This window comes from Mandrillus leucophaeus, unplaced genomic scaffold (assembly GCF_000951045.1).
Source record: "Mandrillus leucophaeus isolate KB7577 unplaced genomic scaffold, Mleu.le_1.0 Scaffold453, whole genome shotgun sequence".
Classification (NCBI taxonomy): Eukaryota; Metazoa; Chordata; class Mammalia; order Primates; family Cercopithecidae; genus Mandrillus; species Mandrillus leucophaeus.
This window is the reverse complement of record NW_012104843.1, coordinates 151,843-177,887: the sequence shown is the minus strand read 5'-3', so window position 1 is coordinate 177,887 and position 26,045 is coordinate 151,843. Positions and strand designations below refer to the sequence as shown.

Sequence of the window (26,045 nt, the reverse complement as noted above, 5' to 3'; positions counted from 1 at the left end):
CTGTGGGACTTCAGCGTTAAGGCCCCCACCCCAGGAAAACAGATGGCCAGCCTGGCCTAGATGATGAAGGAGGCAAATCCCAGCACGTTTCCTCTGCCCTTGACCTTCCCGTGTCCCGTGTCCGGCACTGTTGCTGCAGCCTCCGGGTTGTGTTTGGGCCTTCCATTATTTGTGAAGTTTTTCTCTCTTTTTTGTTATATCGTTATGTCATGACACACACTGCACATGTTCTGAGTCCACGCATTCATAAAGAGTGCCTGGGGGCCGGGCGCGGTGGCTCACGCCTGTAATCCCAGCACTTTGGGAGGCTGAGGCGGGCAGATCACGAGGTCGGGAGATCAAGACCATCCTAACTAACACGGTGAAACCCCATCTCTACTAAAAATACAAAAAATAAGCTGGGCATAGTGGCGGGTATCTGTAGTCCCAGCTACCTGAGAGGCTGAGGCAGGAGAATGGCATGAACCTGGGAGGCGGAGCTTGCAGTGAGCCGAGATCGCACCACTGCACTCTAGCCTGGGCGACAGAGCAAGACTCAGTCTGAAAAATATATATATATATATGTGTGTGTGTGTGTGTGTGTGTATATATATATATGTGTGTATATATATGTGTATATATATAAAAAATATGTACCTGATTGAAATCAGAACAAATGGCTAAGTTGGTTTTGAAAATCTCCATTGCATGTTTTTCACGGGAATTTGTAGCTTATTTTTAAAATGTCATGGAATTCATGAAATTAGTTAAGCGAATTTGTAATTATTGTCTTAATAGCTTCAATATGTTTTTCCTGTGATGGATCCTTCCACTAACCCTGTTTTAGTTTACTCTTCAGAAGAATGCTAAACTTCTAAAGTTATTGCCAGTAATATCATTTTTAGTTTTGTGATTTGAAACGCTGAAGGTTTACATTTTTTTTTTTTTCCTTTGGGGATGAAGGATCTTATAACCATCCTCAGAAGTGAGGGTTAATATGTCTTTGTGTGCATGTGTTTAGCCTGCAGATGCCATGCGAAAGGCTCCCATTCTGCCGTGTGCCATCTTGAGACCGGGCTCTGCGACTGCAAACCAAACGTGACTGGACAGCAGTGTGACCAGTGTTTGGTAAGATGCGTGTGACTGACACCTTAGCCTTGGTACTGAGGCGATTGAATCCATGACTCAGAAGGAGCTAAGTCCCCAAGTGTAGTAGTCTGTTCTCACACTGCTATGGAGATACTACCCAGGTCTGGGGAGTTATCAACAAAGGAGGTTTAATTGACTCACAGTTTCGCGTGGTTGGGGAGGCCTCAGGAAACTTCTAATCATGGTGGAAGGGGAAGCAGGCACCTTCTTTACAAGGCAGCAGGAGAGAGTGTGAGCATGTGAAGGAGGAACTGTCAACCCTTACAAAACCATCAGATCTCATGAGCATTCACTGTCATGAGAACAGCATGGGGAGCTGCCCCTAGGATCAAATCACCTCTCTCCTTTGACACATGGGAATTACAATTCGATTTGAGATTTGGGTGGGGACCCAGAGTCAAACCATGTCACAAAGTGTGGCTGACAAGTGCCGTGCCTGTCTAGAGAGTGACGTTCACTATAAAGGGATGGGGATGGTGTCATGAATACTTTATGATTCTATGAAATACCCTGTGTGTGTTCTGGAACATACTAATATGAGGAGTCATTGATTAAAACATATGTTGGTTTGTACTGTCTCCCCCTCTGGTGAAACAGCATGGCCATTATGGGCTGGACTCAGGCCATGGCTGCCGGCCCTGCAACTGCAGCGTGGCAGGCTCCGTGTCAGATGACTGCACGGATGAAGGCCAGTGTCACTGCGTCCCAGGTGTGGCAGGGAAAAGGTGTGACAGGTGTGCCCGTGGCTTCTACGCCTACCAGGATGGCAGCTGTACACGTAAGCCTTGGTTTCCTTGTTTGAGACTTTATAGTCATTCTTGGACCTTTCCTTCGGCCCTCCCTCTACTTCCAACTAATTTCGGTTAAGTGCATTTACTTTTTCTCTTCTTTCCCTGGAGGATTTCATACTTTTTTTCTGGTTTCTGATCCCTATCAGGGTACAAGCCTAAGTTTTGGTCATGGCTCTGCCGCCTACTAATTGTGTGGGAGCTTAGATTCATTATTTAACTTCGCTTGGCCTCAGTTTCCTCATCTGTAAAATGGGGATGCTAATGCGAGTCTGCATTGAGAAGTTAGTGTAAGTGTTCTCTATAAAGTCTTCAGCATGGCGTTGGGCCTGCAGTAAGTAAGTATTGGCTCCCTCTGTGATCAGCTAGTGAGGGCCTCTTCACTCTTCTCTCTATTTCCCCTGTCCTGTCCCCATTTTCCCTCTTCCCCCAGCATCTCCTGAGATGGAGGGCTGGCCACCTCCATGAGGACATGGAGCAATCTTCAGAATTGTGAGGCATCTTTTAGGAGGAAGAAGAATGCCTTAGACTCTTCGTAAAAGGGAAAGAACAGCGTCAGCTCTTAGCCCTTTACTGACGTCACCCAGATCTGTAACACAGGCTTCATCTTTATTTCAGCCTGTGACTGCCCACACACTCAGAATACCTGCGACCCAGAAACTGGAGAGTGTGTCTGCCCCCCTCACACACAGGGTGTGAGGTGTGAAGAATGTGAGGATGGGCACTGGGGCTACGATATGGAGGTGGGGTGCCAGGTGAGCGCTGTCATCCATGCTTTTGCGTAACTGAGAGTTGCTTTGCTGTAGCAAGTTGCAGGCCTTTTCTTCTATATGTTTTCTGGACTTTAATCTGTTGAATAGCTTTGTGGGTTTAAAAAAAAAAAACAACTCAGTGTGGGCCAGGCACAGTGGCTCACACCTGTAATCACTGCACTTTGGGAGGCTGAGGCAAGAGGATCCTTTGAAGCCAGGAATTCACGACCAGCCTGGGCAACAAAACAAAACCCTGTCTTTGCAAAAAATAGCAATTAAAAGAAAAAAAACGTAGCCTGGTATGGTGGCACATGCCTGTGGTCCCAGCTACTTGGGAGATTGAGGCAGGAGGATCATTTGAACCTAGGGATCCAAGGCTGTAGTGAGCTGTGATGGCACCACTACACTTCAGCCTGAACGACAGAGAAAGACTCTATCTTAAAAATCAAAACCAAAAACAATACACCTCAGTGCAGATGAGAGGGGTCAAAGTGGAAGACACCACACCCTGAAGACACCTTATTCTAGGTTTTCTTCAAGAACCTAGTTGTTACACTGATGGTTAGAAAATCCAAAAACTGGCCGGGCGCAGTGGCTCACGCCTGCAATCCCAGCACTTTGGGAGGCTGAGGTGGGCAGATCACAAGGTCAGGAGATCAAGACCATCCTGGCTAACACGGTGAAACCCTGTCTCTACTAAAAATACAAAAAAAAAATTGGCCGGGCGTGGTGGCAGGCACCTCACTATGTTGCCCAGGCTGGTCTCATACTCCTGGGCTCAAGTGATCTTCCCACCTCTGCATCCCAGAGTGCTGTAATTACAGGCATGAACCACTGTGCCGGGCCCGATTTCTGCAGTAATTTTGTGAGACTTGTTTTGACCTAGTAGATTTCATTTCACTTTACAATTTTGGCCCCATGCGCATGTGCCACTAAGATGCACAAATGTCCAGCAACACAATGCTTATCTCCTGTTGGCACATGGCAAAGTGAATCCATGGAGCAATAGCAAGAGGGAGATGGTTCATTTGTAGATCTTCCCCACGTGTAGTGTTTTCCTGTCATTCAAATATGTGCATACTTGGAAGCATCAAATCTTGTCTTTTTATTGAGTTGGTTTTCCTGTCTCTCAGGCCTGCAACTGCAGTTTCATGGGGTCGACTCATCATCAGTGTGACGTGGTCACTGGCCATTGCCAGTGCAAGTGGAAATTTGGTGGCCGGGCCTGTGATCAGTGCTCCTTGGGTTACAGAGACTTCCCCCACTGTGTTCCCTGTGACTGTGACCTGAGGGGGACGTCGGGGGATGCCTGCAACCTGGAGCAGGGTCTCTGCGGCTGTGCAGAGGAAACTGGGGCCTGCCCTTGCAAGGTATTTACCATCCATCCTCCTCCTTCTTCCTCTGTCTGGCTCCTCATCGTGACTCTTGGGCTTTGACTACTTACCTCAGCAACCAGGTTTTAGATGCATTTCCTAGTGACTTCACACTGCCTTCCGCATCTGAGTTCAAAGTCTCTTGTGCTCCTCTAGAGTGATGGATGATTTCTGAAATTGAATTTTTACTGTTACAAGTGTCAGATGATGGAACCGTTTTGAAAACTGCCCCGAGTTTTTGATCATCTATCCCAGAGGCTGAGTGGCTGTGTGTTTTGAGTATGCAGGTGAAGTAGGTATCTCAGGGCTTTGGGATTTGTGATGGGATCCCTGTGAGGTTATTGGGCTCCCGCAGGTGCTGGCCACACTGAAGGAAATCAGGGTTTATTATTTTCCCAAGAGGTAAGATTTCAATGTCATTATAAGTTTTGTGTATTTCCGTTAGGTTTCCCAATGTGCTTTGCTATTAGGAGGTCAGAGCCACCTCCTCTGGTCCTTTTCCCATGGGTGGTGAGATGGTAGGCCTCTGGCTTGATGATGATAATGGGCTGATGGGTGACTGGAGATAAGAAGGAAAACTCATGTAGATATCATGGCCTGGGAGTAATAGAAGCATCAGTCTCCCTGTTTTCGGCCTTATTTACTTATTTATTTATTTAGAGACGGAGTCTCGCTCTGTCACCCAGGCTGGGGGGCAGTGGCACAATCTCGGCTCACTGCAACCTCTGCCTCCTGAGTTCAAGCAATTCTCCTGCCTCAGCCTCCCAAGTATTTGGGACTACAGGTGCCCACCACCATGCCTGGCTAAATTTTTGTATTTTTAGTAGAGACAGGGTTTCACCATGTTGTCCAGGCTGGTCTCAAACTCCTGACCTCAGGTGATCTGCCCGCCTCAGCCTCCCAAAGTGCTATTACCGGTGTGAGCCACCACACCTGGACTCTGCCACATCTTATGATAACAGCTGTGATGACAGATGAGTAGAGCAGCAGGCCCTGTCTTAATAATCACCTGGGCCAGGCGCGGTGGCTGATGCCTGTAATCCCAACACTTTGGAAGGCCGAGGCGGGTGAATCACCTGAGGTCAGGAGTTCGAGACCAGCCTAGCTAACATGGCAAAACCCCATCTGTACTAAAAATACAAAATTAGCCGGGCATGGTGGCGGGCACCTGTAATCCCAGCTACTCGAGAGGCTGAGGTGGGAGAATCACTTGAACCCGGGAGATGGAGGTTGCAGTGAGCCGAGATTGCACCACTGCACTCTAGCCTGGGTGACAGAGCGAGACTCTGTCTTAAATAATAGTAGTAGTAATAATAATAATACCTGCTGGTGGCTCTCACGCCCAGGGATCATCAGAATCACCTGGGGACTCGAGGCAGCTTCCAGAATTGCCATGGGATGTTCTCATCAGGGCATCTGTATTTTCCAAAAGCTTCCAAGATGATTCTGATAATCATCTGTGTTTGAGAATCACTGATGGGATCTTTGAGAAAACTGACACGCAGAGAGCTCAGGGCCCGGCTAAAGGAAACTGATGTTTGTGCATCTATAATTACTTTTAAAATTATGTTTGTATTTTATTTTGTTTCTGTTCAGAAATCACATCTCGTTTTTAGGCAAACGCGAGTCCTGTATTTGTTTCCCTTTAGGAGAATGTCTCCGGCCCTCAGTGCAACGAGTGTCGGGAGGGTAGCTTTGCTCTCAGTGCAGACAACGCCCTGGGCTGCAGCCCCTGCTTCTGCTCCGGGCTGTCCCACCTCTGCTCGGAGCTGGAGGGCTACGTGAGGACCCCAGTAAGTCACGCACGGCAAAGACGTTCTGCTTCTAACCCCACTCCCCTTGGGAGGAGGGTCGGGGTGGGAGACACAGCCAAGTGTTCACATTAAATTTTGCTTTTATGGCATCAGAAATTCTAGGAAGCTAATTTGGGTTAGAGCATGGATCAGAGCTCGGCTTCTGCTGGCCGAGGAAGTAAATGGAGCTTGAACTAAAGGCTGTCCGTGTTGTTCCTTAGCTAATCTATGAAAAACTTTCACTGGAGAGAAGATAGAACTGCAAAATCTTAACCATCTTCTGCATATCATCGAACATTTCCCCAATGCAGCAACAGTTTGGCCTTAAATGCGGTCGTTTAAAGCACTTTCAGTTCATTTTCATCCAGATGTTTAGTTTAAAGGAAAAGTCTTTACTGTTTCTGTTTTAATAATGAAGCTGTTTCATCTGTGAAACAATGATGGAATCTAAAGGATGAAACTGGAGTGGAAAATTCGTATTTTGAAGTGCACTTTCCCTCCCTTTCGTGGTTTAGGTAACGCTGGGCTCCGATCAGCCTCTTCTGCGTGTGGTTTCTCAGAGTAACCTGAGGGGCACGACCGAGGGGGTTTACTACCAGGCCCCGGACTTCCTGCTGGATGCCGCCACCGTCCGGCAGCACGTCCACGCGGAGCCGTTTTACTGGCGGCTGCCGCGGCAGTTCCAGGGAGCCCAGGTGAGGGGCACGCCCAGGTGAGGGGCACGCCCAGCCGAGAGCCAGTCCCAGGCCGCCCGTCCTGGGAGATACGGAAATCGTTTAAAATCACCACAGTCTGGGCCGGCCTGTCATTTAAAGAAGTGGTTATTAATTTCCTCTTTTAAGTGAGGTCAGAGAAATTTAATACTTATAAAAATCTCATCAAGTATATGGTTCCTTAAAATTTTTCATTAATTTTAAAAGTTTTTTAAGTTCACATTATATTACTTTGGTTCTTCCTAAAGCAGTCATTCAACAAACATATGCAGTTATTTGTCACTTAACAGTGGAGAGACATTCTAGGGGAATGTGTCATTAGGTGCGAATGTTAATATCATCATCTCATGAGACCATGGTCGTATATGTGGTTTGTCATTGACTGAAATGTCATTACGTGGTGTGGGACTGGACTGTGTTTACTAATATGCCTGTGGTACAAACCTAGGTGCTATGGCCTGGGAGTCCCTTTTCAAGAAATTATCACTCATTTGGGGCAGGGTGCGGAACTACTATAAAAGATCATGAAAGGCATCACTTGGATTTTTGTTTATATAACCATTGGAGTCTGTGTATGAATTCACCCTGATCTTTACAATTTGCAAATACGCATCCAGTGCTCCTGGAGACAGAGAAATTTTTAATTTAAAGGAGCTTGAAAATAATTTGCATCATTACCACCTTGATTTGTTATTTTGGAGCTCACTTTTGTTTGTATTCTCAAAAGGAACTATGTAACTTAGGTCAACTTAATAATCCATAATTAAATGGAATTAGAAGGAAACAAATTCCAGACAACATATTTCACGCATGTATTTTGAAGATACAAGATTTCTCTCATATGGTGGTAGGCTTGCAATAAAATGTTTTTAAGCGAAAGCTTTGTCAGAGAAGTAAACAACACTGTGTTATTTAATAGCTCATGGCCTATGGTGGCAAACTGAAGTACAGCGTGGCCTTCTATTCTTTGGACGGCGTCGGCACCTCCAATTTTGAGCCTCAAGTTCTCATCAAAGGTGGTCGGACCAGAAAGCAAGTCATTTACATGGATGCACCAGCGCCAGAGAATGGAGTGAGGCAGGAACAAGAAGTAGCAATGAGAGAGGTGAAAATGGGATCTTTTCATATAAGTTCCTTAAAGACATTGACTTTGCTATGGATGTAGTGAAAGATGAAAGCCATTAATAAGAGAATGAGCGGCCGGGTGTGGTGGCTCACACCTGTAATCCCAGCACTTTGGGAGGCCGAGGTGGGTGGATCACCTGACGTCAGGAGTTTGATACCAGCCTGTCCAACATGGTGAAACCCCGTCTCTACTAAAAATACAAAAATTAGCAAGGCATGGTGGTGCACGCCTGTAGGCCCAGCTCCTTGGGAGGCTGAGATGGGAGAATCTCTTGAACCCAAGACGCAGAGGTTGCAGTGAGCTGAGATTGCGCCACTGTCCTCCAGCTTGTGCAACAGCGAAACTGTCTCAAAAAAAAAAAAAGAGAGAGAGACTGAGCAAGAAGACCCTGGGATCAAATTTCCAGTGGGATTAGCAGGATTTCCAAAAACAATTTGAATTTCAAATTCTCAAGAAATGTGTATTAGGCATATGTCAGTTTAGTGGGCCCTGCATCTTAAATTCTTTATCTTGGCGTCCTATTTTCAACCTGCATGGAGATAGTGGTACAGGAGACGCTGGACTTGCTCAGGTTTGGGAAGTGTCCGTTCTCCCAGCAGATGTTTACTGGATGTTCGCTGTGCGGCTGGCACTGCCTTAGGTAATGCGTATCTATTGATAAATGGGACTGACGCTGCACCTGCCTGTGGAGGTGTCAGGAGGTCTTTGTCAGTTACACTCAGTGGCGTGCACAGAACACGGCTCATTTCTGGAGAAATTTATAAAAGAATTTATTCTTTATAAGTTTTATGCCTGTCAGAATTTGGCCTCTGAGCTGAAATGAATGTGTTTCTCATTCTACAGCATTTTTGGAAATATTTTAACTCTGTCTCGGAAAAACCTGTCACGCGAGAGGATTTTATGTCTGTCCTTAGCAACATTGAGTACATCCTCATCAAGGCATCATATGGTCAAGGATTACAGCAGAGCAGGTACTTGGAGCTTCTAGAATTTTGACCGTTATTTTCATATTTGAAAGCAAACTGAAAGAATTTGACTCATTCCGCTTCCATTACCTACTATTTTTATTAATCATGTAGTTCAGTTCCTTACCAAAACATTGTTGAATATTAATATCATTATGGAATGTGTGAGTTATAACTTAAAGTATCCACCTAGCATGCTAATGTCGATATAAAATATAAGGACATAATGGTGGAATCTTGGCTGAAGATAAAATGCAAAAAAAAAAAAAAAAGAAAAGAAACAATTGCCATTTCTGCCGGTGAAAACTGAAATGCGCATGTCTTCGTAATGATGTATAAAGAATGCTGTCACCAACTCCTCTAATACTTTAGCCCATAAAGAAAGCCATTAAGTCTTGGCCAAATCAGCACTTCAAGAGGTCTTTTAGGTGTACTTCTGTCACATTATTTTTAAATTCTTAAATGTCTAAAATGTCTCATGATAGTACTAATGTGCTTTAAGACATTTCACTTATAATCACAAGTGGGAACTACTCCAAACAGGGAAGGAAGCTCTGGTTTCATATATATGCAAATATTAGGTCATGTGCTGTGTTTCTAGAAAGTTTTTCCAATGTTAGCATTTCCTCTCTTCTTAACATGATGGCTGCACAGAATCTCAGACATTTCAATGGAGGTTGGCAGAAAGGCTGAAAAGCCGCACCCAGAAGAAGAGGTTGCATCTCTTTTAGAGAACTGTGTCTGTCCTCCTGGCACTGTGGGATTCTCGTGTCAGGTAGGGAGACTCTAGTCAAAGTCTATTTCCTTGTTATAGCAACTGCAAGAGACGAACAGAACTTATGTGTATATACTATATCATTTTTTTCTCTTTTTGAATTAAAAAGAAATTAATTTTGGTAAAATGTACGTAACGAAATCTGCCATCTTCGCCATTCTTTGGTGTACCATTTAGTCGTGTTAAGTACAGTTACGTTGTTGTACAACTGTCACTACTGTCATTCTCAGAACTTTTTATCATCCCAAATGCAAACTCTGCACTCATTAAACACTAGCTCCCCATTTCCCCACAACCACCACTCTTCTTTTGGTCTCTATGTATTTGACCACTGTAGGGCCCGCTTCTATAATATGTGTAATACATGGCGCCTGCCTGTAATCCCAGCTATTCAGGAGGGTGAGACAGGAGAATCACTTGAACCTTGGAGGCAGAGGCTGCAGTGAGCCGAGATCGAGCCATTGCACTCCAGCCTCAGTGACAGAGAGAGACTCCATCTCGAAAATAAATAAACAAAATAAGTGGAGTAATACAGAATTTGTCTTTTTGTGAATGACTTGTTTTACTTAGCATAATGTCCTCAAGACTCATTCATGTTGTAGCGTGTGTCAGAATTTCCCTCCTTTTTAAGGTTGAATAATATTCCATTGTATATACATGCCACATTTTGCTTATTCGTTAATCTGTCAATGAATAAACTTGGGTAGCTTCCCAGTCTTGGCTATTGTGAATAATGCTGCTTTGAACACAGGGGTTCAACTATCTCTTTGAGATTCTGCTTTCGGTTCTTTTATATGTGTACCCAAAAGTCGACTTGCTGAATCACATGGTGCTTCAATTTTCCATCTTTGGAGAGATGGAAATGGTATAGCTGCTGGTTTTTACTGTACCATTTTACATTCTCACCAGCAGTATACGGGGTTCCAGTTTCTCACCAACACTTGTTAGTTTCTGTTTTGTTTTGTTTTTTTTTTTTTGATAGTTGATACCCTGACAGGTGTGAGGTGGTATCACCTTGTGTTTTTTCATTTGCATTTCTCTGATGATAGAGATGTTGAACTTCTTTTCATATACCTGTTGGCCATTTGTATGTCTCCTTTGGAGAAATGTCTATTCAAGTCCCTCACTGACTATTTAATCAGACTTTTTTGCCCTCCCTTTTGCATCCCCTCAGGACTGTGCCCCTGGATACCACAGAGGGAAGCTCCCAGCAGGGAGTGGCAGGGGACCGCGCCCTCTGGTTGCTCCTTGTGTGCCCTGCAGTTGCAACAACCATAGTGACACCTGTGACCCTGACACCGGGAAGTGTCTGGTATGCTGGTTTGTGGGGGTGCTTGCCTGAGTTTAGAAGTACAGCGGATGCTGAGTGTCAGATTTCTGGTCAAAGTCATAGCTGTGCCTTGGTTTAGTGAGAGGTTAGCTCAATGTAAAATATAAACGTATTTCTTTAAGGAAGGAATAGCTTAGTGGTTCTGACTTTATCAGTGGAAATTCTTTAATAAATTTTACTTTCTTGATGAATTTATCTGTGGGCATCAATTTGGGAATTACAGTCGTGCACCAAATAATGACATTTCCATCAACAATAGATCACATATAGGACAGTGGTCTGATAAACTATAACACTGTATATTTACTGTATCTTTTCTATGTTAGATATAGTTAGATGCACAAATATTTACTGTTGTGTTGCAATTGCCTACCATATGGCCTAGGTGTGTAGTAGGCTGTGCCATCTAGGTTTGTGTAAGTGCACTCTATGATGTTCACACAATGACAGAATCAGCTAGGGATGCATTTCTCAGGAAGTATCCCCATCTTTAAGTGACGCATGACTGTAGTTGCATGCCTTGTTTTTAATTGCAGTACCGGTTGCCGTAGTCAAAATAGATGAGAACTATATATGATGAAGTCTGGGGGCTCACGTGGGAATTTTAAAATAAATTAATGCCAGTGTTGCAAATGTATTTCTCTATGTAAAATATTGCCCTCTCCTTGCATTTTTTTAAAAATGCATATTCTCTAGGGGATGATAACAGCACATTATTCACATGTTAGTGCGTGTTTGCTTCTCAGCCACCTTCTCCTAGGCCAAGACTGGTCTCGGGGGCCGGGCGTGGTGGCTCACGCCTGTAATCCCAGCACTTTGGAAGGCCGAGGCAGGCAGATCACGAGGTCAGGAGGTCGAGACCATGCTGGCTGACATGGTGAAACCCGGTCTCTACTAAAAATACAAAAAACTAGCCGGGCGTGGTGGCGGACGCCTGTAATCCCAGCTACTCAGGAGGCTGAGGCAGGAGAATGGCACGAACCCAGGAGGCAGAGCTTGCAGTGAGCTGAGATCGCTCCACTGCACTCCAGCCTGGGCGACAGATTGAGACTCCGTCTCAAAACAGACAAACAAACAAACAAAAAGATTGGTCTCGGGGACACATGGAGAACTCTGGCCACTGTAAATGACTAAGCGACCCAGACAGAAGGCTCGCAGCCCTGACTGAGGACAAACTCCTGTGCCGTGATTTAGCTTGAGCCAGTGAGGCAGATAACAAAATGATCTGATACTTGTTTCCTGCTCCTGAAGGCTCATGCTTTACAATCACTCAGGTGGAAACATTGATTACTGGTAGAAATTGTTCCCAGATTAACTTGCCTTGGGTAAAATAATGCATTGAAGGGAAATGCGCTGCCCACCACGGACACACCCGAAGCCTTGGAGATCCTGGGTGTGGCCCAATCACAAGAAAACACTGGAGCCAAAACAGAGGAGTTAGGACTGCGGGCTCCCAACCTGCCTCCCACCACGTTTTGATTCTGGTTTTCCCTCTTTTTACAGATCTGTATTCTGTGTTTGTCCCTAGGGACTTCTTCATTCATGGTCACCACTTATTGACAATTCTTGTCACTGAAACCCACTATAAACAAAAAATGGTGTCTGGGCTTAGAGGATGGGATTTCAGGGTTGCAGTGGTCCTTCTATTCTTGTCAGAGTCCCTTCAGATCTTTTTTTTTTTTTTTTTTTGAGATGGAGGCTTGCTCTGTCACCCAGGCTGGAAAGCAATGGCGTAATCCGTTCACTACAACATCTGCCTCCTGGCTTTAAGCGATTCTCCTGCCTCAGTCTCCTGAGTAGCTGGGATTACAGGCGCCTGCCACCGCGCCCAGCTAATTTTTGTATTTTTAGTAGAGACAGGGTTTCACCATGTTGGCCAGGCTGGTTTCGAACTCCTGACCTCAAATGATCCGCCTGCCTTGGCTTCCCAAAGTGCTGGGATTATAGGCATGAGCCACCACGCCCAGCTATCCCTTCAGATATGAAGTCTGAACTGTAACAGCCATGCCAGGCAGTAATTTAGTGTACGTTTTACACACCTGCAACAATGGGGAGCTCACTCCAGAACAGCTCAGCTCATCTTTAGGAGCTCTGATTCTTCCTGAAGCCGGTGCCCCTGGACCATGCATCTGTTGGTGCATCTGTTGGTGGTAGGATCTTAACAAATACCTTGCGAAACTACTTGATCAAGTCCCTCTTTCCCATGTCCAAAGGCCCTGAATCTTCAACCTTCCAAGTCACACACCCTCACATGGCTGGAGGCCGGGTGGAGTGGTCATGGGTCCATTCGCCAGTCTGGGGTGTACATGTCACTGTCTGTCTTTGGTATCCTGCCCTGAGCCTTTGCTCCCGGAGTCGATGGGAGCATCTCTCCTTAACTCGAGGTGCTGTGTGTCCACGGCACAGCCTGGACAGGGTAGTCATGTCCGCCCTGTCACTGCTGCCTCACAGCGTTGACTAGACACAAGACCCTTGCACTCTTCTCACCAATATAGCGCCTCCGTCCCTTCTTCCTTGCTCTTTAAGCCCAGTACCTTCCCTTCCGTCCTCAGTGTTTCAAATCCTTTTGTGGTTGAGTGCAGTTCATTTCTCTTCAACATAATCTCCTAAGCACTCCCTCTGTATTTATTGTACAGGTAGATACGAAGACCGTTTTGGATCTGATTTTGTCATTAGTATACAGGATGTTCAGGTCACTGGGCGTTTGGTGTTATCATAAAAACGATTGATTGGGGCCAGGCGTGATGGCTCACACCTGTAATCCCAGCACTTTGGGAGGCTCAGGCAGGCGGATCACCTGAGGCCGGGAGTTTGAGACCAGCCTGACCAACGTGGAGAAACCCTGTCTCTACTGAAAATACAAAATTAGCCGGGCGTGGTGGCGCATGCCTCTAATCCCAGCTACTCGGGAGCCTGAGGCAAAAAAATTGCTTGATCCCAGCTATTCGGGAGGCAGAGGTTGTGGTGAGCTTATATCATACCGTTGCACTTCAGCCTGGGCAACAAGAGTGAAACTCTATCTCCAAAAAAAAAAAAAAAAAAAAGTGATTGATTGGAAGTATGACTTGGAAGGGGCTGGGGAGACAGAGGACAAGGGCAGTAGGTTGGGAGCCCCTCTTCCTGGTTACCCACTCCCTACCACCGCCTTCTGGCAGATATGACTGAACCTTTTTTACGTAGTGAAAAATTGGCAGGCATTCTCTGTGCATTTCCCATAGCAACGAGTTCAGCCCACGCTTTAGTTCTCATCAGGAGGTCCTTATTTCCCGGCCACTCTTGGGGCAGCTTGTCTTTGCTTCTCTAGGGAGCCCAGAGTCTGTCGTGTGTCAGGGGGAGCTGGTGTTAGCTGTGGAAAACCTGAAAATCTTCGATTCTCTCTCATCGTCTAATATTTATTCCTTGTCAAGTTTAGGCCATGCCATGAACACATGTCTTTAACACATTTACTTTTCAAGAGAGAGATTACAAATTTTACTTCTAAAGAGAGATCAGTTTGAGAGCTCAGGTAGATCCCAGTAAAATTTGTCCTCATCAGGAAAAAAATAGGAATAGAACTTTAAAATGAAAAACACTAGAATTTTTAAAACATTTAAATGAACTTAAAATAGTGTTTTTTTAACATGTAAAATTATGTCTTTCTGTATCACCTCTCACTGCCAAGGAGAAAAGTGTGAGTCAGCCTAGGAGTTTGCTCAGGGGTTCCTCAGCGATCCTGGTTTTTCGACTCAGCTGCATCAGACATGGAATCCTGTGGCCAGGGACTGAGTAAATAGAGATGAATTGAGCAAATGCCAGTTTCAAATTGGAATCAGATGGCAATAACTGCTTGTTCTTTTAGCTTTAAAAATGTGTACCCTTTTTAATAGAAAGACCGTAGGTCCAAAGGATGATGTAAAGGTTAACTGGAAATGCCACATGGGGTGGCCCGTGCCTGTCGTCCCAGCTACTTAGGAGGCCGAGGCAGGAGGATCACCTGAGGCCAGGAGTTTGTGACCAGCCTGGGCAACATAGCAACCCCCTATCTGTATAAAAAAGTTAACAATTAAACAAACGTGGTGGCATGTGCCTGTGGTCCCAGCTACTCGAGAGGCTGAGGCAGGAGGATCACTTGAATTTGAGCCCTGGAGGTCAAAGCTGCAGTGAGCTATGATTGCACCACGCACTCCAGCCTGGGCAACACAGGGAGACCTCATCTCTAAAAAAAAAAAAAAAAAAAAAATGAACTGAAAGTTAGTTGGTGATTGCAGTAATCTATCAGTGGTGCTCTAAAACCATGAGTTTTCTTCCCTCATCGTCTATTTCCTAAATCGTCTGTCCATTCTTCAGTTCCTTGCATGTGGTTGTTGAACCCTGACTATGTGCACAACTGGTGCTTCAGATTGTTTTTTGGGCCACTAAATACTTTAAAACTGTGTTTTAAGGTTCTGCAAACTGCTTTTAGGGCTCCTATGTCTATTTTCCTTAAGAAGAGTATACTAGTAATTTCTTGGCTTTATTGGATGAATGCAGCCTTATGATGAATGAAAGCCCCAGAGCTGGAAATGATTTCAGGATTTTAAGAATATGGAGGAAAATGCTCCCCTTATGTTTTTAAAAGCTCGCTGATATAAAACGTGGCAGTGCTTAGCTATTACCAGATAAGAATGATTTCTAACAATTTCCCCTTTTTTTTCTCTCTTCCTTTAAATGTGGGCTCCCAGAACTGCGGCGATAACACAGCAGGTGACCATTGCGATGTGTGTGCTTCTGGCTACTATGGGAAGGTGACTGGCTCAGCAAGTGACTGTGCTCTGTGTGTCTGTCCTCACGGCCCCCCTGCCAGGTGAGCCCCCACAGGTGCAGCTGGCATGCTGGGCTGCCCAGGGCTGCTTCAGTTCACCCTCAGTGGTCTGTGTTAATGAATATTCTCCTTTGGTTGCAAAAGGTTAATTTTAAGAAAAAGTGTTCATTCTCAAAAGCATTGGAAGAGAATCTTTTCAAAAGCAAAGCATCTGTGTTGGTACTGGATGTTTGGATGCAACCAGTTAAAGAAAAAGGACTTCTAGGTTTTGTTTTTTAAGACTCATTTTAGCCCACAGCATATGTATCCAATCTGCATGGAGATGAATTGTTATTAATTTTATTGATAATGATACAAAAGAACCCAATTACCATTTAAGAGAATAGGATTAGAATTTATATAAGCTGGCGCCTAAGTGCTGAAATGCACATGGTGATAAAATTGGGACTAGTTTCTATCTTGTACTCATGATGTTTGTACAGAATTATCTGAATGCAAAAGGGAACCAGAAATTTTAAGTGGGAATTAGAATATCAAAGAATCCTCTTTGGTTCAAATGAAAATTATAATTCGTCAATAATATTTTATTGTCACTTTGAATATTTGGCAAGGTATTGAACATGTAAAGATCAGATGTTAACTTTTGGTATACTGCAGCAAAGTCTTCCTTTTAATATTTGTCTGAATCTTCTGTTTTTTTTATTGCCTCCAAGTAAATGATTCCTGATGGTGAGTACCGAATGAGAGGCACTATGTACACTTCCCTTGCAAGCTATGAAGCATCCTAAAATGTGTTGTTACTAGTGCTTATTTTTGATATTAAATCTATATATGTAAATTTTGACTTGTCAATTCCATTTCTGTAGTCTGTGCTATAGAAATACTTCCATGTGTGTAAAGTTGGATGTGTTTTAGCATTGCTTGTACTCATGAGGAATAGGGGAAACAAATATCTACTTACAGGGAATTGATTATATACATTGTGTTGCATTCCTAGAGTGAAATATTTTACAAACATGGAGAAAAGAATAAGGTATATCTGTAGGCACAGAATTAGAGAAATGGCCAGTTGAAGTATGTAATTGAATATGTAGTGTGATGCCATTTTGGAAAAAATTCATATCCACATGTCTATTCATACCCATGTTATAGGTGGCTATATGTGCCCAGAGAAGTATTGGGAAGGACATTCTACCCTACTACTCTGCACATTTCCGTACTGTTTGAATAGTTTACTTCTTCAATAACAAAAAGGTTATAAACGTCCCCAAAGTCCACATTAATAAATTAAAATTGTGCTATCAGGAAGAGATTGTGAGGATGTGAACATTCGTGTGTGCTCAGAATCTGAGATGCCCTAAAACACATGCTTTATTTTCTACGTATTTTGTTTCCACTGAAGTCTGTCCCTTTACTATTTTAAGGAGGAAAAAGAGTCAGAAGTGGTATGGGGCTGGTAACTGATGCTGGAAACTTCGTCTTGCTAACCAGAAGGAACCAGGCTTGGCTTTAACCGTTTTTGTTTTTTACTGTCTCCAGTAGTTTGCATGCACCCAGCTCAGCCTCTAGATGGCGCATTGGTAGTTTAAAACGTGAAGGCAGAGGGTAGAGGATGTTGAGAAAAAGGAGTAAAACAAAAGCAGAAATCCATGAATGAGGAGCTCAAATCCCAGTCGATAATTACACTTTGAGAGGCTCTGTCATTTTGCTTCTGGTAGCCTACCACATAACTCCCTGCCTGCCTTTAGGTTCATCGATTCTCCAATTCCACCCTACTTCCTTGCCTTTGCTTCCCTGGCTTGCCTTCCTCGCCTTATATTATAGTCAATAAAGTTCTTTTTGACAGCATGTGTTCAGCCATCTTCCCCCTGCGGGTTTTCATGCTTGCTCATAGTTGTTTCAACTCTCTTACCACCTTATCACTTAGTAAGCAAAGACGCTTTTTCCTTGGGACACTCTCTTGTTGGGTGGCTAATTAGTGATAATCCCTAAGGTCAGTCTTCTTCTACTTAACATTCACACGATTGCCCCTGGACAGGGTCTTATGAATGTCTTTTGGATACAAGATGTGCATGCACTTATTGATTACATTTATTTTCCTTCCTTTTGCCCAGTAGATTGTAAGCTCTAAAAAGCTATGTGTGATCACGTAACTTTGAGACCAGTATAGTGTATCCTAAGAGTAATGAATAAGTACTTTAAGGAAAGATGGAAATTGTATATCTGAAAATTCAAGAAGAAATTCTTTTCCTGCAGTTTTAGTCCCACTTGTGTCTTGGAAGGTGACCACGATTTCCGTTGTGACGCCTGTCTCCTGGGCTATGAAGGCCAACATTGTGAAAGGTACATGGGTGGATTGTCATGTGGAAATCCCTGGGTACTCTATTTCTTTTATAAGGTGTTGGGCATATTTACTATAGTGATCTGGGAGCCATTAACAATTTGCATTGCTTGATTGAAATAAGACCTCCTTACTGTTCCAAAACAAGTTTTCCCAAGGTGAATGGATCTGTGCTTTGCATTTCATTTGGTGGAAATGATTAGTGTCATGAGTTAGAAGCTGGTATTGACCATCCTGTCTGTACGTATGTTCCTTCCTTTCTGTAGGTGCTCCTTGGGCTATTATGGGAACCCTCAAACACTAGGTGGCAGTTGCCAGAAGTGTGACTGCAACCCGCACGGCTCTGTCCATGGCGACTGTGACCGCACATCTGGGCAGTGCGTTTGCAGGCTGGGGGCCTCGGGGCTCCGGTGCGATGAGTGTGAACCGAGGCACATTCTGATGGAAACGGATTGTGTTTGTGAGTATTTCTCCTCTAAATGTGTAAAGATGGTTTTTCCTCCCAAATGTGTTGGGAAAGAAGCGGTGGTGGCACACTAAAGTGTCCGCAGGATACAAACCTCCTGTTTTATTTTCATTTTGTTATTTTCTAAGCATAGATCACTGTTGTATCTGCTGAACTGAACCTTTCATCATGTGTTTTCCAGCTGCGGCAGGAGGTTCTAAGATACCAGTTTATTCCTCTGGCACTCAGAACAGCACAGTGATTTCAACTTTCTCGTTTAGTGGCATTAATATTTCCTTTAGTGGAGCCGGGAGTGATTCAGTGCGGGAGAGGAAACAGCTTTGTGGGGTTGTCATTTGTGTTACCCCAATTTCATGAGAGCTTCCGCTCTTGGCTATCATGGATTTTTTTTTTTTTAATGTAGTCTTGCTGTGTCCCCCAGGCTGGAGTGCAGTAGCGCAATCTCGGCTCACTACAACCTCCGCCTCCTGGACTCAAGTGATTCCTCTGCCTCAGCCTCCCGAGTAGCTGGGATCACAGGTGTCCACCACCTTGCCTGGCTAATTTTTGTATTTTTAGTAGAGACAGGGTTTCACTACATTGGCCAGGCTGGTCTTGAACTCCTGACTTCAGGCAGTCTGCCCGCCTCAAACTCCCAAAGTGCTGGGATTACAGGTGTGAACCACCACGCCCAGCCTATCATGGACTTTTGTAAACTTTTTTTCCAGTTCTGATTTATTTTACCAGCAAGTGCATGAGATAGTCATCTTGGGATGTCTTCTCAGGGGTTAATGGGGAAGATAAGGAGGCCTGTTAGGATCATGGCATTGGAGGTCTTTTTTGCTTTGACTTTTGTGTTGATTATAGGCACAAACACCCCCACTGTTCTGTCCAGTGTCCTTCACTTGTACTTGCGAAAGATGCATTTGCAAACTAACTGGGGAGGTGACAAGCAGGCTGTGGAAGGGAATGCTGGGATTCAGTGCGGTGGGTCCTAGTTAAAGATGAACCAGGCAGCATCACGATGGGGGCAGAAGAATGAAATGTGTGCCAGAGCTGGGCGCCACTCTCGGCCTCAGCTGTCTTTCTGTGTGACCTCAGGGAAGTTACGTATCTGATCTGAGTCTTGGCATCATCATTGAATAGGGGCCTAGCACTTCCTGCCATGCCACCCATGGCACAGTTGGAGTGAGAATGAGATCAGATATGGTGCATGGGGTTTTGGAGTGTACTCTGACCGCATATGTCATTTTCACAAAACAGCTTATGCAACCCCATGAAAAAATGGGCAGACCACACCGCGTTAACTTTAACTCTCCTTTTTAAAAATTTGTCTTGTAGCCTGTGATGATGAATGTGTAGGTGTGCTGCTGAATGACTTGGATGAGATTGGTGATGCCATTCTTTCTCTGAACCTCACTGGCATTATCCCTGTCCCATATGGAATTTTGTCAAACCTGGAAAATACAACTAAATATCTCCAGGTAGGTACTGGAAATACAGAGATGAACAGACACGTGTATCATTGAGGGATATAGTCAGTGGAATGGTGGGAGTCATTGCATGTGTCCTCCCCGCAGTGTGAGAGCCCAACTTCCATCGGCCCCTGCGGGCAGGTTTCCAGTCTTTCCTTGACTGTGACCAGTGACAGGCACTTACTTACTTATCTCACATGCTAGCTTGTTTCACAGTTGGCAGCTTTCATTGTGTGAGTGCTCCCTGGAGAACTCCTTATCAATGCTGTCCTCTGTGGCCCTCATTCTGCCTTTTGGGATAAGACCAAATCCACTTGCTCTTCTGTAAGACAACTTTGGGTGTTTAAAAACAGCTGCCCTATGAGAAAAGCAGAAAATAGACCAGGCACGGTGGCTCACACCTGTAATCCCAGCATCCCAGCACTTTGGGAGGCAAAAGCGGGCAGATCACGAGGTCAAGAGATCAAGACCATCCTGGCCAACATGGTGAAACCCTGTCTCTACTAAAAATACAAAAATTAGCTGGGCACAGTGGCGTGCGCCTGTAATCCCAGCTACTTGGGAGGCTGAGGCAGGAGAATTGCTTGAACCTGGGAGATGGAGGTTGCAATGAGCCGAGATCGCACCACTGCACTCCAGCCTGGTGACAGAGCAAGACTCCGTCTCAAAAAAAGAAAAAGAAAAGCAGAAAATAAATCTGAATAGTATCTTCTTTAAAATTGGCTCATGCTGAAGATGAACCGTTTTAAGTATATTGTTATTCACTTCACGAGAGTTGCAGGGCACAGAATCTCTCCTCCCTGGAAGACTACATTAAATATCTGGCAGTAAATCATAGTTTTATGTTTTCATCAACAGGGCCTAGGTTAAAAAAGGATGAAGAGTTAAGAAATTAACTTAGTAGACAGTGTTCTACTATAGCACTTATTTATTTTTATTATTTTATTTATTTATTTATTTATTTATTTTTTGAGACTGGGTCTCCCTCAGTCACTCAGGTTGGCATGCAGTGGCACAGTCATGGCCCACTGCAGCCTTAACCTCCATAGCCCAAGGGATCCTCCTGCCTTAGCCTCCCAGGTAGCTGAGACTACAGGCACACACCACCATGCCCAGCTAGTTTTTTAATTTTTATTTTTAATAGAGAGGAGCTCTCGCTATGTTGTCCAGGCTGGTCTTGAACTCCTAAGCTCAAGAGATCCTCCCACCTTGACCTCTCAAATTTCTGGGATTACAGGCGTGAGTCACCGCCCCTGACCCACTTTTAATTCTCATTGGAAAACAATGTGATTCTTAAATTTTGCTTTATATATGTGTTAGAATTTGACATAATCTATGCAGTGTACCAGGAAGCAATAAAAGGGATGGCCATTCCTAAATGCCTTTTCTTAGATAAGAGCTTTCCTCAAACTTAATACTTCCTTAGCGGGGTGTGTGTGTTTGTGTGTCTGTTGGGATGGGGCTGGTTCTTGGATCCATCTTGATTTGCAGTGGTCTTTTAGGGACCTCTAAGAGATGTTTTTATATTATACTTTCCTCAAATGTCACAAAGTGTTTTTGAGCTTTTAAATCTATTAAAAAAAGAATATTTAAATGTTTTTTCCAATCACTACATATACAATCAGTATATTAATCTGCCAGTATGGGTCCCAGGGATATAACAATTTTCTATATATCAAATAAATATTTGATTTAAATTTTAACTCATTTTGAATGATTTGCTCTAAATAAATCACTTGTCTGTTTTCTTTAAATAACTTTTTGTGTTTATGTAAAATATTCATTGAGTTTTAAGGTTTAAACAAAATCATACAAGAAATTAGGAGGATGTTGGCATAAATTAAGCACTTTATTTTTCTTTATTTTTTTGTATTTATAAATCTTTCTTTATTGAATTCTTTTGTAGTTTAGCCTAAAGGCGTTTTTTTCCTAGGTGTTGCAATTATAATTAAATTTGTGTGACTCTGCTATTGAGATAAAGCCATAATTTTATCTGAGAATTGCAGCAGTATCAGATTCTGCTTATCACACTGGATTTTAAATTTATATCTATATCAGAAATATAATGCAAAGGATAGCTGTATGGAATCATGTCGCTATAATCGAAACCTAAGTAAATGTGATCTTTTTTTTTTTTTAAATGACAGCTCCAAGGAAAGAATTTCTTTCTGTGAACAAAAAGGAAATAACAAGTGCTTCTTAGTTAAGAATCAGAACATTTTACTGCGAAGCATTATAATTTATTTCCTCCATTCTTCCTAGGAATCTTTATTAAGAGAAAATATGCAAAAGGACCTGGGAAGAATTAAGCTTGAAGGTGTTGCAGAAGAAACGGACAACCTGCAAAAGAAGGTAAATTCTTTCCATAACTAACCAACCTTCCTCCCAGTCCCTCCCATCAGCCCTCCTGAACACTTGCCTTGGGGCTGTCCGCAAGGTTCTGATTAGATCGTGCCAGCCTCTTCCTCCCACGAGCTGTGCTCCAGTTACTTAATCATCAAATTGGTTTTGACCCTGCCAGTTTCTGTGGTTTAGTGGGAAAAGGCTCCCAACTTAATGTCTGTTGTCATCTCTGCTGAGGACAGAGTTGGGCAGTCTCTTGGCTCTGACTTACATTTTCTCCTCTGAAACAAAGGGTGGGGCGGGGATGAAAAGATCGCTGAGGTTTCTTCCTTCTCCTAAATTCATTTAGTAACCAAGCACAGGGTGAGCCCAAAAGCATGGACCGAACATCAGTAATGCTCTCTGAAACTTTCTGGGTGGAGCAGGGAGCGCACAGACCTCACGACGTGGTGTCTGTGCAACCTTCAGTCTTCAGGTTGGGGTGGTTCTGATTTTAGGGCCCTGAGTGGCAAGTGAGCTTGTTTTCATGTCCTCAGGGAATTATTTATTCTGTTTAACCTGTGACAGGAATGGCATTTAGTGACCTAAAAAAGAATCTCACCCTCTGCAGATGGTGAGGAAGGATTACTGTCAAATTTACTATTTTTTCATTTATGAATTTTGTGTGTGTGTGTGTGTGTGTGTGTGTGTGTGTGTGTGTGTGTGTACTGTGATGCAGTATCTATACATATGGATATCTAATCTCCATCAACACATGCACACATACACAAACATCACCCTGGAAAGTATAGTTTGGCTCCTGTTAATTTAGAATTAACGATGTTTTGGAAAAAGTTGAAGGGTTTAAGTTTGGGTTTAAGTACCTCATCAAGCAAACATTTGGTTGGAAATGATAAGCTGATTAAAATAAATTCTCTGTATCCATTAAAGAAGATTCTACTTGGTCTTGACTGGAAAACACTTTTAGACCCAGTCTGAGTTACTTTACATTCTTGGAAATTACAAACAACCTTTCCTTTTACAAATAGTAAAAATCCAGTAAAGATAACAGCTGAGGACAGCTAAGTGGCAGCCCCTGGGCTGCGGACCTCCTGGCTCTCATCTTGTGTAGTTCTCGTAGCAGCCCCGGGAGGTAAGCATTACTGTTTCCCAAGTGTTACAGACAACGCTTGGAGATGTCTGGGCCTATCCACAGCCTGGCAGAATCAGATCTAAAATCAGCTTGACTGACTCCGTGTTAGCTCCTAGAGACTAACATTTCATAGGCCATACAAATCAGTAAGGTTTACTTTCTATATTCTGTATATTTGGGTTTTAAAGTGAATTGAGGGCCTTCACAGTATAGACACTAGGAGAATCTGTAGTTTAATACACAATTAGCCTGCTTTTGAAAACATACCCATCTTTTCTTACGCTGAGTGAGTTGTAGGTTATTTCATTAACTACTGAGTCCATTTATAACCCCAAAATAGGAACCTCAGCTTGCATAATAGTGCTCATCTTTACTCTATATTCTGGAATATATGTTGTTGCTGATAAGCGACAACCACGGAATACTAAAGTTTGCATATTATTTAAAGTCAGACTCCTTAAAGTCAAACTAACCTGAGACTTTATTTTTCCACCAGCTCACTAGAATGTTAGCAAGTACCCAAAAGGTGAATAGGGCAACTGAGAGAATCTTCAAGGAGAGTCGAGACCTGGCCATAGCTATTGAGAGGCTGCGGATGAACATCACAGGTAGTGTGGGCAGCGTCTAGTTTGAAGTGTCTGTCCTTATCTAGTAAGAAGTCACTGTCGCTTTTTTAAACATATGAATAGATGTATATCTCTTGCATTGGGCTTTCTGGAACCAGAGGGACTGCAGTAGTTTGGGGATCCCGAAATGTGTAAGCTTTAGTCTTTCACTGAGAGTTTTAGCTTTAAAAAATGCATATTTCTTTTCTTATTTTCTGCATTACACCTAAAACTTAGATCCTAATTCTCAAGCCGCGTTATGGTAAAGTTAGTATGGTAGCTCCCCATCCATTTGCCCAGAATAGGAGCTGACAGTATTTGGGACTTCAGTTTGGTACCAAGTATATCCATCATATTAGAATAATTTAATCATTTCTCAGTTGGGTGTGCTGTGGCTTTTAGCATGCTATTTTCAGTTTTCCAGCTACCAGAAATATATGATCACTCTTCTTTTTGAATTATAGTGTAAGGGCTTAAAAAGTACAGAATCCAATGCAAATCAGACTTTATAGGGCAAAAGGTAAGGAAATTATTAGAACAAATTATGTTTAATTAAAAAAGTAGGATCAAGCATTGGTGGTTTATTTATGTAGTAAATATTTATTGAGAACATTTATTTTTCATGTGCAGATGTCTCTGCCAGGTACAAGGAAATGCTGAGGTTGACACCATGTCCCTGCCTTTAGGGAGTTTATTGGTGCATGGAAAGACTTTGAAATAGGCCAGTAATCCCAAGTTCATGGATGTTTAGTTAAGGGATGTACAGAGTACATTGGGATACACCAGGTGGCCTGGCCTGGCATGGAGGTCCAACTCAGCTTAGGTAAACAGAGCAGTCCTCAGCAGAGAAGTTTGTAAGTTTTTCACTTGCTACTAGTAGCCACTTTTCAGAGGCTTATTAAATAATTGGTGAATTTTCTCCATAGAAATTATTGAAAAGACAACTTTAAATCAGACTTTGGATGAAGATTTCCTGCTACTCAATTCTACACTTCAGAGCATGCAACAGAATGGGACATCTTTGCTGGAAGTCATGCAGAGAAGAGACTTCACACAGTTGCACCAAAATGCCACTCTTGAACTCAAGTAAGTTCCCAATTACCGTTCACAATGCAACCAAGTAGAGAGAGAAACTTGCATGCTATCTCCAAAGGAGAAGGAGGCATCCTGGAAGAAAAGTGCTCACTGGGAATGGAATATCCTAAGAGAGGAGAAGGGGCCCTGTGGTCAAGTAAAGGAAGAGGTGGTTACTGACCCCTCCAGATATAGAACGGTGTAATCTGTGCAGCCAGTATAATCTATCTTTGTGCTATCATGCAGTGGCTTCTGTCCTTTTCTATGATTCTGGGATGTTTCCACCTAGCACAAACAGCAGAGCCTCATAGCACTGTAGACCAAGGATAAGGCAGTAAACTCTCATAGAAAAAAAATCATTGGTGGCCACCAATACCGTGAACTCCAAGACAGGTCAATGTTATGCCAGAATAATTGAACTCAGTTCTATACAAAAGTACAGTTACATTGAAACCCATGATGTGAAGTGACACAGAGATCACAGAGCATTCTTACATACAGTCACAAGGAGTTTGGAGTTTCCTTTCCAGCTTTTATCTTAGCATTTCCATACAGGTATTATTTGATATACCAGCACAGGCTGTGTCTCTGCCAGATTGTAATGAATGTCTGAAGTGCTGTTATAAATAGTTACATGATACTTCATCAAAACTTTGTTCTTGAATTTCCTATCTAAACTATAATCAGATGAAATGATACAGTCCTGTGAGATATTTAAACTTTAATATTTTGCTATTTTAAATTATGTTGTGATGGACTTCTTATGCAAATGCTTTATATATTTTTCTATATTGAAATATCAAATATTTATTTATACTGTATATATATGTCATCTTTTTCTGTATTTCAGATTATTATCAGGGTAGATATTAAGAAGTAGAATTATTGGCTGGGCATGGTGGCTCACACCTGTAATCCCAGCACTTTGGGAGGCTGAGGCAGGCGGGTCATCTGAAGTCAGGAGTTCAAAACCAGCCTGGCCAACAAGGCCAACCCCGTCTCTACTAAAAATACAAAAATTAGCCTGGCATGGTGGTGAATGCCTGTAATCCCAGCCACTCAGGAGGCTGAGGCAGGAGAATTGCTTGAATCTGGGAGGCGGAGGTT

General features: G+C 43.3%; 1 protein-coding gene across 1 annotated transcript in view; it reads left to right on the top strand.

Annotated features, from left to right (window-relative positions):
* LAMA1 (laminin, alpha 1) overlaps positions 1 to 26,045 on the top strand; it is a 173,431-nt gene that overhangs the window by 92,060 nt on the left and 55,326 nt on the right. The window contains 16 exon segments of the mRNA XM_011994364.1: positions 1,726 to 1,906; positions 2,535 to 2,671; positions 3,802 to 4,038; positions 5,691 to 5,834; positions 6,350 to 6,529; positions 7,467 to 7,652; positions 8,517 to 8,644; positions 9,293 to 9,413; positions 10,588 to 10,725; positions 15,444 to 15,565; positions 17,780 to 17,866; positions 18,131 to 18,324; positions 19,651 to 19,793; positions 22,047 to 22,136; positions 23,756 to 23,867; positions 24,791 to 24,950. Of these exon segments, the coding sequence (XP_011849754.1) occupies positions 1,726 to 1,906; positions 2,535 to 2,671; positions 3,802 to 4,038; positions 5,691 to 5,834; positions 6,350 to 6,529; positions 7,467 to 7,652; positions 8,517 to 8,644; positions 9,293 to 9,413; positions 10,588 to 10,725; positions 15,444 to 15,565; positions 17,780 to 17,866; positions 18,131 to 18,324; positions 19,651 to 19,793; positions 22,047 to 22,136; positions 23,756 to 23,867; positions 24,791 to 24,950 (2,360 nt within the window).